Source organism: Sciurus carolinensis, chromosome 3 (assembly GCF_902686445.1).
Source record: "Sciurus carolinensis chromosome 3, mSciCar1.2, whole genome shotgun sequence".
Classification (NCBI taxonomy): Eukaryota; Metazoa; Chordata; class Mammalia; order Rodentia; family Sciuridae; genus Sciurus; species Sciurus carolinensis.
In genome coordinates this window covers 174,045,436-174,060,905 of record NC_062215.1, presented here as the reverse complement: position 1 = coordinate 174,060,905, position 15,470 = coordinate 174,045,436, and the positions used below count along the sequence as shown (strand labels likewise).

General features: G+C 34.6%; 1 protein-coding gene across 17 annotated transcripts in view; it reads left to right on the top strand.

Annotated features, from left to right (window-relative positions):
- Positions 1 to 15,470, top strand: part of Trip12 (thyroid hormone receptor interactor 12) — a 147,086-nt gene that overhangs the window by 110,650 nt on the left and 20,966 nt on the right. For 12 of the 17 annotated variants that reach the window (XM_047544449.1, XM_047544448.1, XM_047544459.1 and 9 more), the window contains 13 exons: positions 786 to 993; positions 3,354 to 3,454; positions 3,634 to 3,808; positions 4,872 to 5,013; positions 6,121 to 6,312; positions 7,534 to 7,685; positions 9,102 to 9,274; positions 9,741 to 9,814; positions 10,128 to 10,327; positions 10,948 to 11,075; positions 12,386 to 12,537; positions 13,209 to 13,351; positions 14,591 to 14,747. In XM_047544449.1, coding sequence (XP_047400405.1) covers positions 786 to 993; positions 3,354 to 3,454; positions 3,634 to 3,808; positions 4,872 to 5,013; positions 6,121 to 6,312; positions 7,534 to 7,685; positions 9,102 to 9,274; positions 9,741 to 9,814; positions 10,128 to 10,327; positions 10,948 to 11,075; positions 12,386 to 12,537; positions 13,209 to 13,351; positions 14,591 to 14,747 — 1,997 coding nt within the window. The remainder of the gene's footprint in view (positions 1 to 785; positions 994 to 3,353; positions 3,455 to 3,633; positions 3,809 to 4,871; positions 5,014 to 6,120; positions 6,313 to 7,533; positions 7,686 to 9,101; positions 9,275 to 9,740; positions 9,815 to 10,127; positions 10,328 to 10,947; positions 11,076 to 12,385; positions 12,538 to 13,208; positions 13,352 to 14,590; positions 14,748 to 15,470) is intronic. The other 5 variants (XM_047544461.1, XM_047544460.1, XM_047544457.1 and 2 more) reach the window with 1 other exon arrangement.

Here is a 15,470-nt window from a genome sequence, read left to right as displayed (position 1 = left end):
AAATGTGTGCACTTTCTCTCAGATTCGTTTCAATTTATATATAGTTTGCACAGGTGTCCTTGCCTTTATGTACATAAACTTCTGTGATCCTAGCCCAGATGAGAACCCCTACCTCACAAGTTTACAGTTTTAACTTTCCTCATATGCCTCCAACAATAACAGTCACCACCTTGAACAACAGTGTCAACTTACAGCACTTGGAAGTTATAACAGTCCTAGGTACCTCCCCCTTCCCAGACAGATTATACCATAAGATGTACTGTATTTCTGTAATTGATTGTTTTTATAATGAATATTTTGAACTTTGAGTAGGACTTCATTTGCGACCCTATTAAATTTTATGTGATCTGGTTGTTTTTGGTCTTGTTTTGTACAATACTAGGGATTGAACCCAGGGGCACTCTGTCACTAAGCTTCATCTCCATCCCTTTGTACTTTTTATTTTGAGGCAGTTTTGCTGAGTCGTTGACGCCATTCTCAAACGTTTAATCCTCCTGCCTTGGCCTCCCAAGTAGCTGTGGTTATAGGTGTGTGTACCCTGTCTGTGATCTAGTTTTAAAGCTGAGAAGACATACTCAATATAAATATCTTGCTTTAACTTTGAATTTTTACATTTTTCTGATTGAGTCAAGTTGAAATCTGTGACCTCTAAACTTTCCTCCATTGCAAGCTATTGTTTGATCATTCTGTGCATATTGGTGGTAGCATTTAGGGATTTTATAATGATACGAGGTGACCTTTGGTCCTAACTAAACCAACTCCTTTTTATCCCCATTGTTTTAAAGGTGTAATGCATCAAGTAAAACATTTAGCAGAATCAGAGTCTTTGTTGACAAGTCCACCAAAGACGTGTACAAATGGGTCAGGATCTTTGGGGTCCACGACATCAGTCAGCAGTGGAACAGCCACAGCCGCCACTAATGCTACAGCTGATTTGGGATCTCCCAGTTTGCAGCACACCAGAGATGATTCTTTAGATCTAAGCCCTCAAGGGTAAGTGAGACTTTCACTAGGATTTTTATGCTCTTTGCCTTTAACTGTCCTTTGGAACCTGAGACTCAGTGAGTTAAATAGTGAAATGTCAGATAGTGGACCTTTGTGTTTTTCTGTCTTGTTAGACATTTAGTGGGTAAGAGGAAAACATTTTGGGAAATCTACTTTATTTTTATTTGACCTTGCTCTGGATCTTCAAGAGATACATGCCATTTCCATTGACATTAAAAGCTCAGAGACCTTAGTAAATTGCACAATATTACAGATACAGGATTTCAGCTTTAGTTTCTGATTTCATAATTGTGTGATTGTTTACTGTATTGATGCATATGTACAACCTTTGAGACATCCAGGAATTGGTAGTGTGAAAAATATTAAAAACTGAGGGGCTGGGGAGATAGCTCAGTTGGTAAAGTGCTCGCCTTGCAAGCACAAGGCCCTGGGTTCAATCCCCAGCACCGCAAAAAAAAAAAAAAAAATTAAAAACAAGTTTTAAACAAGGCAGAAATACCTGATTTCCCATTTATCTTTAATTAGCAAATGGAAGCAGATACGGTAGTTCTTAAATCTCTCCTTCCACCAATTAATCTCTTTTTTACTATTACTAAGATTTTTACCAACCTTTCATAATGATTTTCATATTGTTGAATTAGAAACATCACACTTTCTTAAAAGTGTTTTTGTTTCTTTGGAGTTAGAAACTTTAATATTGCTATATGAATGGTAAATGATAAAGACCAAATTCTGAAATTTGGAATGTTCTCTGTGTAATTTTGCTCTTTTTTAACTGAAAAGTTAGTCTTGGCAAAACAAACAATAAGTGGGGTTCAAAAAGTAAAGCTTGTAAACTTCAGGGTAGCTTTGTCCTGTGTGACTCACTAGTTATAGAGATAGATACAGAGAGCTGCTTTTGGTGCCACCTTCTGGCAGTTGTCTATGCTAGCTTAAACATGATTTTTGGCAGTTCTAGGGCTTGTAGCAAATTGGGACTTCTAGTAGGGACTGTTATTTTAGGAAAACTACTTAAAGTTTAGGTGGCATCTATATTATTGGCCATGTTTGAGGAGACTGGGAGAATAATGGGGGTCCTCCACCTTCCCAGTTCTGAGGTTGCACATGTGTTGTTTTCCCTTCCAGCCAGGTCATCCCTTCTCCTTCCTCCCCAGCCTTACTCCCACCCTGGTGGCTGCAATAACCCTGTTGTTGCAGATAGGTTTCACTGTATGATGCAAGAATGGTGTGTGAGACACCCATCATTAAGTGTACAAGTGAATTTCAGGGTCCTGGGATATAAGTCAGATAAATGCAGTATTATTGAGCCACTTTAAATTAAGAGGTTGATTATAGAATCTAACAATTGATGATTCCAAAGAAAGAGAAACTTTAAAAATATTTTCAGAGTTTTATATTTCAAGTGAAAAGTTCATTAATTTCATTTTTAAAGTAGGAAATGGTTGATCATATTTTAGATTTATCATTTGAAATTCCTTTTAACTTGATTGTCAAGCACATTTGAACACATTATTAAGCTTATGCCATAGAAATGTCAGATGTGGAAGAATTTTCCCCAAATTTTTTCAATTTTACTTGAGCCACAGACCAATTGAACCAGAATATACATACATACATACATACATACATACATTTATTGATTTTTTTTGGTGCTGAGGATTGAAAGAACCAGAATGTTTCATCTTTTTCATCTTATGTAGATTTGTTATTTTAAGAACCTGATGCTATTTAAAATTATTTCTAATGTTATTAAGAACAATAGCTATATACAGTTCAATTTCTTTCGTGGTTCTACTTAAAAATAGGTTCCTTTACACTGTCACTTAACTAGATACATAATTTGTTTTAAGAACCCCCATAAGTAAGTACACTCATTCAAGATGTTATTGCCACTGATACACCATGAAATTAATTTGGGTAGGATATTGTAAGCAGTTAGGAAAGTATTTTGATTTTGTGATCACTAAGTGCCCTGAATATTTTACTTGTTATCATTTAGATTAGGAAACAAATTTAGTACTCACATTTGACACACACTTTCTAGTTGGTGATCACATAGCTTTTACTAATTTGGTTCTTTGTGTATTTGTTTTTATATACTTTATGCACTGCATTTTAAAATAAAGCTGAACACATAGAGGATTAATCATATATCCTAGTTTTTAGTTTTCATTTCCTTTATTAGTACATATCTAGAACATGACTGGTACAGAGTCAGCATTATTAAATAATCACTAAATGGAAGATACACTGTTTCAGTAGTATTTCATTATTCATTATTTCTGCTGTTTTAGCTTACTGTTTAATTGGTAATTACTAAACTTATCCCATATTTTCCCACATATTAGTCGATTAAGTGATGTTCTAAAGAGAAAACGACTGCCAAAACGAGGGCCAAGAAGGCCAAAGTACTCACCTCCAAGAGATGATGACAAAGTAGACAATCAAGGTAAGACGTACTAAATACCCAAGTTGTTAGAAGATCCAGTGATGTTAGGTTTTTTTTGGTTAATTAATGTATTTGGGACTATGTGAGTCTTAAACTCAGTTGGTTTTCCTCAATTATGCTAAAGTGATTTAACTGTACTTTTGTTGTTGTTGTTGTGTTCTTTTTTGTTTTTTTCATAGCTAAAAGCCCCACCACTACTCAGTCACCTAAATCATCTTTCCTGGCAAGCTTGAATCCAAAAACATGGGGAAGGTTAAGTGCACAGTCCAACAGTAACAACATTGAGCCCGCTCGAACTGCAGGAGTTAGTGGTCTTGCCAGAGCTGCCTCAAAGGACACAATATCCAATAATAGGTGAAGTGGGGGGGGCTAATTCTGTATTGCTTCTATTCTTTTATCAGAAACCTTAACATTGTTTCATTCAGCACATTTATTGTATGGAGATGATTCGTGGACACAGAACTTTAATTTGTTCTCAGAAGTGGCATAGCTCAAAGATGAGGTATATTCTAAATTCATGAATCCTGCATCTGGCTTTTTTTCCTACATTGCAGTCTTACATTTCAATACCAAATTATGTTCCTGATGGAAACTTTCCCATAGTTTTATTCTAGACAAGGACAAGCTGGCATTTTCTGTCCACACATATGTTTTTATGACAGTTTTCTTCCCATTCCAATCAAATGTAAGGATTTTGGAGGAGAGCCTATTTCATATTAATTTACAAAATAACTTTTAAGACCTTTGGGGGTTATTTTTCTTTTTGGCTCTGAATATAGAACACCAACGTGCAGAACTTCCTCTGCAAAGAATAAATTTCAAAAATTAAATGCCATTGAGAAAATACACATACTTTTTAAAAATTTTAGTTGTTTTGGTTTTTTTTTCCCCTGAGTTCCAGTTAATAAAAATAATTAAGCAAATATATTTCTGAAGCCACCAGCACTTGTAATTTAAAATCCAGATCTCATTTGTCATAGCTTATCACACATCTAAAAGGGTGCATGATTCTCAATAGTTTTTTACTTTAACTTTCCAGGAACAGAAGTAAAGATGATGTAGATATGTCTGTACTTTAAGAAACAATCGTGTAAAATTGCATTTGGGTGAACACTTTAGGGGAAACCATTACATTGTAGAGTAACAAGAAATTAGAATATCTTGTTTACTGTTCCTGTAATGACCTGAAATGTATTTTAAATACCTGCGTAGTTCTCTTGGTACATTATAGCCCATTTTCAAACTGAAACTTAATTTGGTTAGTATACAACCTGAACTTATTCATCTAAGCATAGACCAGAAAGTGTTTTAAATGTAGTATTTACTTTCCTGTGATCAAAAGTCATAATGTATACACTGAGAATTTATTATCTTCTTCTTTTTTTTTTTTTTTTTTTTTTTTTTTTTTTTTTTTTAGAGAAAAAATTAAAGGTTGGATTAAGGAGCAGGCACATAAATTTGTAGAGCGTTACTTTAGTTCCGAGAATATGGATGGAAGCAACCCCGCACTGAATGTCCTTCAGAGACTTTGTGCTGCAACTGAACAACTCAACCTCCAGGTATCACGTTCAGTGCTTTTGCTACTCCTTTCATTCTCTTCCAGCATCTCTTTATTCTTGCTGTTTCTTTTCTTGATGACTCTACCTTTCTGTGAATTTAGCTATCATAGATTTACTTTTTTTTTTTTAACCAAATAATGTATCTTTACCCCTAACGTTTCTTTGACTTGTCTCTTGACTGTTGTGATTTATCTTACAATGAAATGTACTAGAAAGTTCCTCTTTGACTTTCTTTTCTTCACAGTCCATCATTTTTTTTTTTTTTTTTCCCCATCATTTCTTGATAGAGATTTTAGTAGTGTCTCCCAAGCACATCTCTTTTCTAAATTCCTTCGAACTGGTAATAATAAAGTTGGTTTGTCTCTCCTTACCTTTCTCCACCTGAGGTCTCATAATAGTTGGAGAGGGTAGAGGCTTAATATTCCTTTTACATTTCATATGATTGTTTTTTTTTGGGGGGTGGGGTTCTTGTTTTTGATGTACCTTGAGCAACTTTGGTTTAAATTTTCTAAGAAATGGTCTATTTCTTTAAGATTTTGCATGTGTTAACTTGAAGCCATATTTTGTATTCTTATTTCATCTTTTCATTCTGGTGTTAAATTCCCTTACTCTTCAATTTGTATTCTTTATCTCTTTTTTCTCTAAAGAAAATGACATTGGTTAATTATATAAATGTTTTTTTCCCTCGTTATTTTGAATACTTTTTTTTTGGTTGTTTTTCATGAAATGTATAACATTCTGTGTGTCTTGGTGTCAGATCCTGTTTTTCAGGGCTACTCCCTTGACCACTTTATTCCTTTCTAAATTATTATGTGGGGGATGGAATCCAGGGGCACTTCACTATTGAGCTACACCCCCTACCTTTTTTATTTAGTTTATTTTTGCAAATTTTGAGATAGATTCTCAAAAAGTTGCTGAGGCTGGCCTCAAACTTGTAATCCTGCCTTGTATGGGATTATAAATGTTCAGCCCTACACCTAGCTTTATCCTCCTTTTTCAAAGACATTGAGAATATATTTAATTCCTCTGGGGAAATACGAATTTTGTGTTAGTGTTGTTTAAGTCAATATAGAAATACTATTCACAACTATCCCCCGTCTCCCCCAGGTGGATGGTGGAGCTGAGTGCCTTGTAGAAATCCGTAGCATAGTCTCAGAATCAGATGTTTCATCATTTGAAATCCAGCATAGTGGATTCGTGAAGCAGCTATTGCTATATTTGACATCTAAAAGCGAAAAGGATGCTGTGAGCAGAGAGATCAGATTAAAGAGATTTCTTCATGTGTTTTTTTCTTCTCCAGTAAGTTATCTAATAACGTTTATCTATCTTACTATCAGAATCAGTGTTTACTAGTATGTTTTTTCATCCCAGTAATAAAATTTCTACTAGGTGTTGGTCAGGATATCAAGAGAAAGTTTCTTCCTTGCTTTTGCAATTAGACTCCTTGGATTGCTATATATAAAAGTAAATAGTAAAACAATGAATTGGTGATTTAATGAAGCCCATATTACTTTGTGTGGTCATGGTATCTTGAAGTGTGTTTTTTTTCCTTCTCCCTAGAAGACACCCTATTAGTTTCCTACCTCAGTATATTTTATTCTCAACATTTGTTTTAGTTTTCAATATCTATTTTTAGGAAAATTGGTAGACATAGTATATCTATAACCATAAGACGGTATACATACATTTCCCTTTGGAAATGTAAAACAGATCTAACAGTTCCATTCAAGGGTACTCCTTCATCATTTATTATGTAGATTACATAACCGGAAACCACAGGCTGGCTCCCTGTACTTCACCCACTCACTACATATGAATGCTGTTTGACTTAACGTTCTCCTGTTTAAATAGGTGCTTTAGAGAAGGCATTGAATCCTCAGGAAGTTTGTGGATTATCATGTGTATTGGGCCTAAGGGTTACTCTCTGTGTATTAGCAGAACTCCTTAACCATGCCCTTGCAATGTTCAGAGGCATTTGAGCACTTCTTATATTCTTTTAATTTATGGGACTACCTAAAGCACAGTTGATGCTTATTGGAGATTTAATAGATAACGTGACATCATTGGATATAGTTTTATACCATGCTTGAGATTATCTGTTGGTCTGTAGTCTTGTTATCTGAAACTTCTGGGGCTGGTTGGGATTCAAGAGTTTGGTGATACAGTATGTTAATAACCCCGGCAGATTCTTAGCAGCACTCTATGTCATTCACATTAATAGTTTTGCAGCAAAGCACAGATAATGTCAACTATAATCAGGTAAATAAAGATTGCAAGTAATGTGGATCTGTCTGGTCAGATTTCACCACCAAATGACTTGTGTTTTCAGAGACATTTGGATGTGACAATTGTGAATAAAGGATTATGGGCTGAACAAAAATAATGTCTTTGTTGAAATAATGTATTTAGAAACATTGTCCCAATCAAATCTTTCGTAAAAGATAAGTGCTTATTAAATTTTCTTGTGTAGTACCATTCTCAAAAGACCTCACTTAACTGATAGTTTATTTATAACTTTAGCTTCCTGGAGAAGAACCCATTGGAAGAGTAGAACCAGTGGGTAATGCACCTTTGCTGGCATTAGTTCACAAGATGAACAACTGCCTCAGCCAGATGGAACAGTTTCCAGTCAAAGTGCATGATTTCCCTAGTGGAAATGGGACAGGAGGCAGGTAAGGACCATTGCTTGGGTATGCCCTTGCCGCTGGAAATTTGGTGGTTATTTTGAGGTAAAGTGGCAAGGGGTCTGGTAAAGTTGTGGTCTGCCTAAAGAATATTCTTCTGTAATGACTGAAGAAACTGAGTATCTAAAGAAAGAATCAAATGCTTTTTATCTTTTAAGATCATACCATGTGTCTTAAACCTGGTGTTTTAAAAGTATGTAAACCAGTGACTTTTGGCAACTTTTCTGAGAAACTTAGTTTTCTTTAAATTGATGTACCTTAGTATATAAAACTTATGTAAGAACGTTGTGGATAGGAATAATAAAATGTTTACATACTTTGGTGATTCCATATGTGATATAAATTGTCATAACCTTATATTTTGATGTTTCAACAAGTAAATGTAATTTAGATGTTTTATTAACAAAAATTGCTATTTTTTTCTACAATGTAGATGTAAGAATTTGTGGTGTTACAGAAATAATTAATTGTAAAAGTTAATATGTTGTGTGTTATGGAATGTTACAGACTTCGTGGAATATTGTGATTGAAACTTAGAAGATAAGAAATTTGTTTCATTTTAAAACTCAGTCTGGTGTTTTTAAAACATTTTTAAAAATTTGACCAAAAACAGCATATATTTTTGAATAAAGTTATCACAGCAGAGACTAGGGTTGTTTGTACTGCCTTTGAAATTTAAAATGTAGTGTGTGACATATTCATTTTGGATTGTTATACTGTCCTGGAATAATTTACACATAAAGGCACATTTTCAACTGTGCTTAAGAAAATCATGAAGCTTTTAATTTTTGTTGAAAATTTGTATTAAACATGTACGCTTAATATGTGTATAATAAAATATTCCACCTCTTTGCATGCTTTATAGAATCTTACAGAGAAACACATTTTGAGTTTGTATATCTTAACTGTTGCTAGAGCTTTTCAGGATTGAGATATTAAGCATCATTACCAGATTTTAATTGCAATAACTTAAAACTGTTTCATTCCAAAGTATGTGGTAAAATAAATTTCAAAGGTTACTTTTTAAAGTAAGTTAATAGCTAAAATCTTTGAAGGCCAAAGATTGTTTTAAAATGGAATTTAATATGAAAGGACAGAATATTGTACAAGTTGGGTATGCCCAAATAGTTGAATTTTTCTTTGACAGAAATATTCAAATATCCATGGTACAATATTTCTGCTCACATGGATTCATAGTGGGACACATTGAACATTGCTGTGTACATGCATACATACTCATATTAACTTTTACTAAATTATTTGATTTATTGACTTTCTCATTTACAGAACTATAAATGCTTTACTTTATACTTTAGAAAAATGAATAGTTTATATTACTTTTTGAATAATGTGTATCAATTGTGGAAAATAATAAAATAACTTTTTTTCATAAATTATTTTGAGCTTTTCTCTCAACAGAGGATCACAGGCTTTAAAATTTTTCAACACACATCAGTTGAAATGCCAGTTGCAAAGACATCCTGACTGTGCAAATGTGAAGCAGTGGAAGGGTGGACCTGTCAAGATTGACCCTCTGGCTTTGGTACAAGCTATTGAGAGATACCTTGTAGTTAGAGGTACTTTCCATAAATGCTTTTGTGTGTCTATGTATTTGAGATGGAATTAGTATTGAGAGATATATATACACTATTTCCATATTTAATGCTGCTTCTGATAAAATCTAGATAGTCACAACTTGCGTTTCTTCTTTTTCCCTTCTTTCCTTTTTGGCAGTGCTGGGCTTGTGCATGCTAGGCAAGCACTCTATCGCAGAGCCACTCCCCCAGCCTGTTCCTATCATTATGTATAGGCAGATGTTGGACTTACTAGGGGTTGAATGCTTACTTGAGTGAAGAGCTGGTTTCTCGTGTTGGAATGCAGTAGAAAGGTCATTTTTATGTTTGAGACTTTTCTTAGATGTTTGTTTTATAGCTCAAGTATGAACATGTCTTTTCTAAGAAAATATCAGTTTAACCAGTAGATACAGGCTTTTCTTTGACCCAGTAAAATTGTTAGAGTTTTAACATTCTCCTGTGCATTTAGGGTATGGAAGAGTAAGAGAAGATGATGAAGACAGTGATGATGATGGATCAGATGAGGAGATAGACGAGTCTCTGGTAAGATACCAGTCCCACTGTGCTGTACTTCATAGTAGTTAAGCATTGTCAACCACTGTCTGAAAACATTAATATGCAAATATCCCAAAGTTTGAAGAAGAAAAAACATACAAACCAGAAATCTGAAACATTTCTAGTTCAGAGCATTTCTGATAAGAGAACTTTGGACTGTACAAGGTTCAGTACTATCTGCCATTTCTAACATCCACTGAGACGCCTAGAATGTATGTAATCCTGACAGATAGGGGTGGTCTGCTGTACAAAGGCCAGTACCTATAGCTTTAATGGATTTTTTTTCCTTTGCTTTATTCAGGCTGCTCAGTTCTTAAATTCAGGAAATGTAAGACACAGGCTACAGTTTTACATCGGAGAACATTTGCTACCATATAACATGACTGTATATCAGGCAGTGCGGCAATTCAGTATACAGGCTGAAGATGAAAGAGAATCCACGGATGATGAGAGCAATCCTCTAGGGAGAGCTGGTATTTGGACAAAGACTCACACAATATGGCAAGTGTGAAAATTATTTCTTTTGGTATTTTATGAACTTTGAATTTGTTTATGTGTCTTGGAATTCATATTGAAGTCATGGTTGACTTTTGTAAGGAAAAGAGGACTTTAAGTCCTGTATTTTAATTATGAAAAGCCACTTTAAATATTTAATCATGTGCACATATATATGTGTGTTTGTTGCTTCCCTGTTCAGTCTATTAGAAAACTTACATGGGTAATAATGACAGTTTATCTTTCTAGATTTATTTCAGTTCTTCAATTGAGACAAAAATGTCTCCATAACATGATGTTCCTTTAGGTAATAGGAAGTTTGGCATCTTTGAGTTCAGAGGCATTTGGATGTAGCTTGCTGCACTGCCTGTTATGTGAGCTACTTATATTTGAGGGGAGCCATTCTTCCAGAGCCACTCTTGGAGATTCACAGATGGCCCCTCCTAGGAAAGTGGTACCTGGGTGATCTCTTCTAGGAAGTTGTGCCATTGGTAATTCTCTAAATCCAGACTACAGGGAGAGAGTATAGACCACACAAGAGTTCAGGGTACTCTGTGTTTGGCTTTGTAGAATAATTTGCAGTTTTAAAATCTACATTTGTTCTACACACTTTCTTGTCTCTTTAGGTACAAACCTGTGAGAGAAGATGAAGAAAGTAATAAAGATTGTGTTGGTGGTAAAAGAGGAAGAGCCCAAACAGCTCCAACGAAAACTTCCCCTAGAAATGCAAAAAAGCATGATGAGTTGTGGCATGGTAAGATGATGTGTAGAAGAGAAAGGAGTCTTCTTGTGTTCGTGGTTTTAAAGTTGTGATGTTCATCTAGTAAAGTTTTACTGAATATAATTTAGAGATGAATTACTCCAAATAGTTTGATGACTTTGAATCAAATCCTTGACTTCAGGATATAGAAAATGAAAAGAATCCACAAAATTAAATGTGAGAAGTTAGGAAAAGTTTATTCCTAATTCTTTGAGAACTCGTGAAACAAATTTCACTAGTAGAAACAAATTTCACTAGTAGAACACACTCACTAAGGAAGAGACTGGTGATTGGTAGATTGGCCCTTAATTTTTATTGTCATTCATTATAATTATATAATCTAACAGATAATAGACTATAAAAAGTGATGGCAGATGATAAGTTTGTTCTATTTAAAAAACTTACAAAAACCAAGCATGGTGGCACATTCCTGTGATCCGAGTGACTCGGGAGGCTGAGGCAGGAGGATTTCAAGTTCAAAGCCAGCCTTAGCAACTTAGCAAAGCCCAGTGAGACCCTGTCTCTGAATAAAAATAAAAATGACTGGGGATGTAGCTCAGCTGGTAGAGTGCTTACCGTGCATGCACAAGCCCTTGGGTTTAATCCCCAGCACCACACACACACACACACACACACACACACAAAAAAAAGCCACTTAATTTTGAGATTGTTGTTATGGTGGTGTGGTTTTTTGGGGGAGTTCTTTTAAAAATGTCTTTTTAATAAAGTTATGGTATTGGGATTTTTCATTGTTTCACTTAGTAAAAATAAATGGCAACTTTTTCACTTTTTTCAGACTTTTTTTTTTAAATGCAGTTATTGAAGTCTAAAAATAAAGGTATTACAGATCCTACTTTAAAATTATCACAGTCTCTTATAGTACTAAATCTTGGATTAAGTAACTAAATCTCTTACAATACAATTCGGGGATACTTATCTGTCTTATGTGACAGACAGTTTTCAGTTGTATATGAAAAATCCAGAATATTTTCTTAACAGTAATTTTAGATTTTTAAGTGGTTTGTTTTCACTACTGTTGGCCACTATTTCTGGTATAAAGGAGAGATGTAAATAAGCCATTTTTTTTTCTTTAATGTTTGAGTGTTGGAGGTGAAAATGAAATTTTTCATAAGCCTGTTTTCTGTATAAGATAAAAAGGGGAAACTGTCTATACTTTGATAGCTTACCAGTAAGATATCAAGAATTAAATGTCACAACTTCTGGCTGCCATTTTAGCCCTGGCTCCACTGGCTTAGTAGTTGGACTTTAATTAAAAATTAAACTTTGGTCTTCTTATTCTCTAGACGGAGTGTGCCCATCAGTATCAAATCCTTTAGAAGTTTACCTCATTCCCACACCACCTGAAAATATAACCTTTGAAGACCCATCATTAGATGTGATCCTTCTTCTAAGAGTTTTACATGCCATCAGTCGATACTGGTATTATTTGTATGATGTGAGTACTGTTAACCTTTTTATGAAGCTGGTCTGCTATTTGACCTGTAATCTTATGGGTTTTGTTCAGTTATAAATCTGTTAACCTAGAAACAGTGATTCAGCTAACTAAATGCAGGGATCCTAGCCCAGTGAAGTACAATGTAACTATTCATGGAAACTTTATCCCCACTTCACTTTTTCCTAGCCTACATTCGTGGTTTAGTTCTCTTGGCAGATTTATAAAATATTCTCTAGGTATAAATTTATTAAATTAAAATACAACATGAAAGTTAAACTTGAATTTATTAGCTAAAAAAATTTTAGGTATATTTAGCCAAAGGTTCATTTCTTGAGGTTATGATGTATATCAAGTAAAGTGTTGGGTAGTAGTTGTATGCTGTTTTTAATATTTATATAATATGTAGGGAAGACAGGAGGAGTTGGCCTCCATAACTGAGCCAGTGCCTGTGGCTTCATGGAAGTGGGCAAGTGTGAAAATTATTTCTTTTGGTATTTTATGAACTGTGTCATGGGAATTGTATTGGACACTCTAGTAAAAGAAGCTATATGTTGGAAACACAGAGATGACATCTAGGTGCTCCACATATGTTTCACCTGATGAATAAGAAATCATAAATATAATCTTAATGTTTTACTACATGTAGACTTTTTGTTTTTAACATTTTACAGAATGCAATGTGCAAGGAGATTATTCCGACTAGTGAATTTATTAACAGTAAGTTAACAGCAAAAGCAAATAGGCAGCTTCAAGATCCTTTAGTAATCATGACAGGAAACATCCCAACATGGCTTACTGAGCTAGGAAAAACCTGGTAAGACAATTACTTTGCTGGTCCTGTGAATGTTATTGAGTTTTTCTTAATATATTGTGATGCAGAAACATTGTCTTTAGTGGACCTATTCAGATGCTTTTTAACATTGTCACATTTGATCACAGCTTGCATAGTAGTGTAGCTTTAGCATACAAACTAGTCAAGTTGCAATTAGTACTATTTCTCTCTGAAAGTATTTGTCTAAATTATATGTGAAATGAGAGCTTACCCAAGATACTTGATTGAGAAAAGTCAAATCCTCTGCTATCATAAAATTGAGACTCTAAAAGTATAGTTGCTTTGATCTCAACCTGTTTGATCCAGAAGCTATAAACCTACACTGATAAATATAGTGACCACTCATCAGATGTGGCTATTTACATTGAAATTATTCCAGTGAAATAAAATTAGAAATTGAGATTTTCAGCAGCATCAGCCACATCCTCACATGGCCTTCTAGTTATCCTGTACTGCCCAGAACATCGGATACAGAACATTTAGGTTTTCATGGGGAGTGCTCTTGATAGCAATGTTAAGAACTCCCAGGATCTACATCAAGAGGTGACAGAACTTTGGTGCAGTAGTGCTGCAGCATTCATTCTTTGAAAATGAGTAGCTGCCTTTTGACAGTTTTGATGAGTTAAACAAAGGCCAAAGCCGGAAGGAAAAACCATGAAGTAGTACAACTGTCATTTATGTTTATGTGGCCTGGTGGGCTTGCGTTTGCTGAATTCACTTTCCATAGGGCATTGATAGCCTCATGAAATGGTGGTCTTATTTTAAAATTTACTTGAAAGCCTTCAGAAATATTAAAGATGATCTTGGATAGACTTGATTTAAGTGTGGAATTTTAAAGGTTAAATTTTAGATTTTATATTAGAAAGGCTACTTTTTATTATTTGTGCACCTAGAAATTTCAGCAAGAGCCAGGTGCAGTTTTATGTGCCTGTAGTCCCATCTCTTCAGGAGACTGAGGCATGAGAATTGCTTGAGCCCAGGAGTTTGAAGCCAGTTTGGGTAACATAGACCCTGTCTCAAAAATAATTTTTAAAATTTTTTTTAAAAAGTTTCAACAAGAATCATGAAAATTCATTATTTAGCCTAGACTACTTCATTGGTTCTATTTATAATTATTATTCTGTATTATATGGGACGTTGTTTCTAGTACAGGTTTTAATTTTTTTTAAGTGGCTTGTGATTCTTATCCAGATAATAAATGTATATTGCATTTTTTTACAGCCCATTTTTCTTTCCTTTTGATACCCGACAAATGCTTTTTTATGTAACTGCATTTGATCGGGACCGGGCAATGCAAAGATTACTTGATACCAACCCAGAAATCAACCAGTCCGATTCTCAAGATAGCAGAGTTGCACCTAGATTGGATAGAAAAAAAGTAAGTCTCTCCCCAAAATATTCAAAAGTGAGCTTTTCAAAACAATGGAAACATTAGAAATGGTGCCATACATAATTATGTCTGTTGGTATTGGAGTCCCAACTTAGCCACAGCCATCTCTTTTATCTTTTCATCACCTATGTTAGCATTATTTTCCTATCCCCTGGAATTGGGCTATCTGTGATTAATTTTCTTCTAGTGACAGTCCTTTCCCTGCAGTTTCTGAAATAATTTGTACAGTTCTTTTTTTCTTCTAGTTATCCTGTTTTGCCCAGAATCTTGTCTTTTCTGACAAGATTCTTTTTTTTTTTAATTAGGAACTCAAACTGTATAGCCTCCCTTTCAAAATAGTTCCTTTAAAAAGAATCACATCAATTGATCCTTTTCACTCCATTAGCAAATCACTCCAATGAGAAAAAAGACTGAAACAAAATCCTTGGTATATTTTGAGTCTTTGTACCAGTCAGCTTTAGTGTTGCTGATTTCATCTCCTGTACTTTTAATCTTGACTTCAGAGTCGGGACTGAGCTGTAGCGCTCTAGCCATTTCCATCTGAGACCCAGTCCTACACTTCTGACCTGCACTGCCTTTTAAAGTCTCTCTTCCAAAAGGTTTTATCTCCAGAAGGTCTCATATTACCCATTAGCCATTACATAAAAAAGAACTCTGTGAGGACTGTGGGAGGAGTCTGTGATGAGAAACAAAAGGAAATAAGATACTATA